Source organism: Primulina huaijiensis, unplaced genomic scaffold, assembly GCF_012295235.1.
Source record: "Primulina huaijiensis isolate GDHJ02 unplaced genomic scaffold, ASM1229523v2 scaffold207378, whole genome shotgun sequence".
In the NCBI taxonomy this organism is placed as follows: Eukaryota; Viridiplantae; Streptophyta; class Magnoliopsida; order Lamiales; family Gesneriaceae; genus Primulina; species Primulina huaijiensis.
This window is the reverse complement of record NW_027354841.1, coordinates 1-2,760: the sequence shown is the minus strand read 5'-3', so window position 1 is coordinate 2,760 and position 2,760 is coordinate 1. Positions and strand designations below refer to the sequence as shown.

Genomic DNA, 2,760 nt, shown 5'->3' with positions numbered 1-2,760 from the left:
ATATGGACAGCGAATCGGTAGCAAATGCCAACAACCCAAGAAACCGAAAAAAGTAGGCCAATTTTCAAATGGCTGATTGAATTGAAGCATCCAAAGATTTTATGCCTAATCATATATCTTGACGTCAGTACGTTATTTCTAGAGTAATTTAAAATCTTCTAATCAACCCTAATAAGTGAATTACTTAGATAATTATTTAACCAGTATTCCTTAACATATATATTCTATGATTAAGTGTAACATCATCGGTGTTCAATTTATGCGTGATCATGTTTCTTGGTATGTTTGGATTCATACTTGTCTATAAGAATAACAAGTGGGTATATATATCTTAAAACATAATTAATATCAATTGTCATAGCTATCCTTAATCCATCTTTTCCGGCCTGAAATCAAATTAATTGAAGATAAAATAAACTTTTATTACTTAATTTTGAGATTACATAAGCAAAGGAACAAGAAACAGGAATAATCAATGCAATGCAATTCAATCAAGGGAACAACGACACAATAAACAAATTTCTAGCCCTTCGATCACAGGCTCAAACTACGTGCACTAGATAAATATTCGAAGCGCGAGAAGATCGTTTGTCTTTGAACCTTTTCCACCTGAATATATCATCATGAACACCACACGTACGTGTAATAAAACTGCCAAACAAGTTGATGCAAACTGAACAAATACGTAAAGTTTTGAGCTTTCTAATGGTTGTAAGACCTTATTGAAAAGAAATCTAGCCGCCCCGAAAAGTTTTTGTCTGTATCTTTTCTTATACGAACCTTCTTTTATTCCGTCATTTGAACTGAATGCTGAAAAAAAACATGAATATGAGGTTATATAATTAATTAAAATGTTGATTTTACATAATGCGACGGTAAAGTTAGAAATGTTACTTACATGGTTGCTTGAGTAAACTTGGTGATTTTTTTGTGGTCATTAGTGAGTTGGAGGAGGTGGAGATGCATATACATAAACCGGTGGTGGAGGAGACTTTATGGGCGGGGGAGGTGATGCATAGTGGTATGGAGGCGATGGTGAAGGTGGTGGTGGGGAAATATAGTGGTATGGAGGAAGAGTAGATGGCGATGGTGGTGGTGGTGGTGGTGACTTGTAGTAGTAGGGTGGTGGTGGTGAAGGAGATGGTGGAGGAGGAGATTTGTAATGGTAGGGCGGGGGTGGAGATGGTGAAGGTGGCGGTGGGGACTTATAGTAATATGATGGAGGGGGAGATGGTGATGGTGGAGGAGGAGATTTGTAATAGTATGGTGGTGGAGGTGATGGTGGTGGTGGGGATTTGTAGTAATAGGGTGGAGGAGGAGAAGGTGATGGTGGTGGAGGGGATTTATAATAGTAAGGAGGTGGTGGAGATGACGAAGGTGGTGGCGGAGACTTGTAGTAGTATGGAGGATGATGAGGAGATGGCGGTGGAGGTGATTTATAATAGTATGGATCGTGTGGTGGAGAATATGAAGGTGGCGGCGGGGACTTGTAGTAGTATGGTGGATAGTGGGGTGGGGACTTGTATATGTAGCTTGGCGGAGGAGGAGACTTGTAAATATAAGGTGGAGGAGGTGGTGATTTATACACGTACACTGGTGATGGTGGGGGTGGCGACTTGTACACGTAAGTCGGTGGTGGAGGAGGTGATTTGTAAATGTATACCGGTGATGTTGGGGGTGGCGACTTGTAATAGTACGGGGTTGGTCTCGGCTTTGGCTTTTTACATTCTTCATAAGGAGTCTTTGGGGCATAAGCAAATGGTTTAGCATATAGCACGACTTCATGCTCAGTCTTGGATTTCACTTTGAGCTTGGATCCCTTCTTTCCCCGATGAAGATTGGTTGGAATGTTGCATTTGGAACCCTTAGGTGGTGCATGGAGCTTCGCCTTACATGCCTTAGCTCCATATTTTTTGTATTCAAATCCTTTAATTGGAATACTATATTTCCCATTTATCTTTGTCTTTCCATATGCTACAATTTCTTTATCACCCACCTTGCATGTCACCTCAACAATTGCACCTGTACCATGTGTGAACATGTTATTAAAAGATTAAATTATATTTTTTTTAAAAAAAATTGAATAAGACTGATTCTTATTTATCAGATAATTGTCACTGATTATTAATACACAGTCTCCTTTGATATTATGACATTGTTAAATAAATAATGACTGTGTTAATTCCACATATAAATTTTTGATTGATTTCTTCAAGTTGGAATATTATTTTTAGATATTTAAATACAAAAGTACAAACAAACAAAAAAGAAAAAGAAAAAGAAAAAGTAAAAGTAAAAGTAAAAGTGAAAAATGGGTCCACTTTGACAGCCAATTCAAATATTAGTTGATTCCATGATTAACATATATAGATTCAGATTATTAATTAATAAAAAAAAATTGCGTGACTTGAAATATTGCAGAAGACCCTCCTATGTATTTAGTTTTATTTTTGAAATAATGTATACGTTTAGTTCTAGTTTAGTTTTAATAAATCATTTATAGCTTACTTTTTTTGAAAAAAAAAATAGAATAAATATGCGTACATAAATAAAGTTGGGTTGCATGCATGTATAATCATTTATATATATATTTTTTTACAAATAAAAACAATTAAAAAATAAATAAGACAAGAAATATAAAACATATATATATATATATAATGAGATTTGTTTACCTTTGAGATGTTTCTTGTCATGAGATTTTATGGGATGCCCCCAATCATAGCACTTGTAACAATATACTTTTCCTACAACCTTAAC

The 2,760-nt window shown here is 35.7% G+C and overlaps 1 protein-coding gene across 1 annotated transcript; it reads right to left on the bottom strand.

The window, feature by feature from the left end:
* Window positions 1-352: 352 nt before the first annotated feature.
* On the bottom strand, window positions 353-2,757 carry LOC140966615 (uncharacterized; the record flags this gene model as incomplete). The annotated part of the gene is made up of 3 exons (XM_073426873.1): window positions 353-810; window positions 899-2,022; window positions 2,676-2,757. Coding segments are annotated over 2 exons (1,167 nt in total), but the record flags the coding sequence as incomplete, so codon positions are not given.
* Window positions 2,758-2,760: the final 3 nt, after the last annotated feature.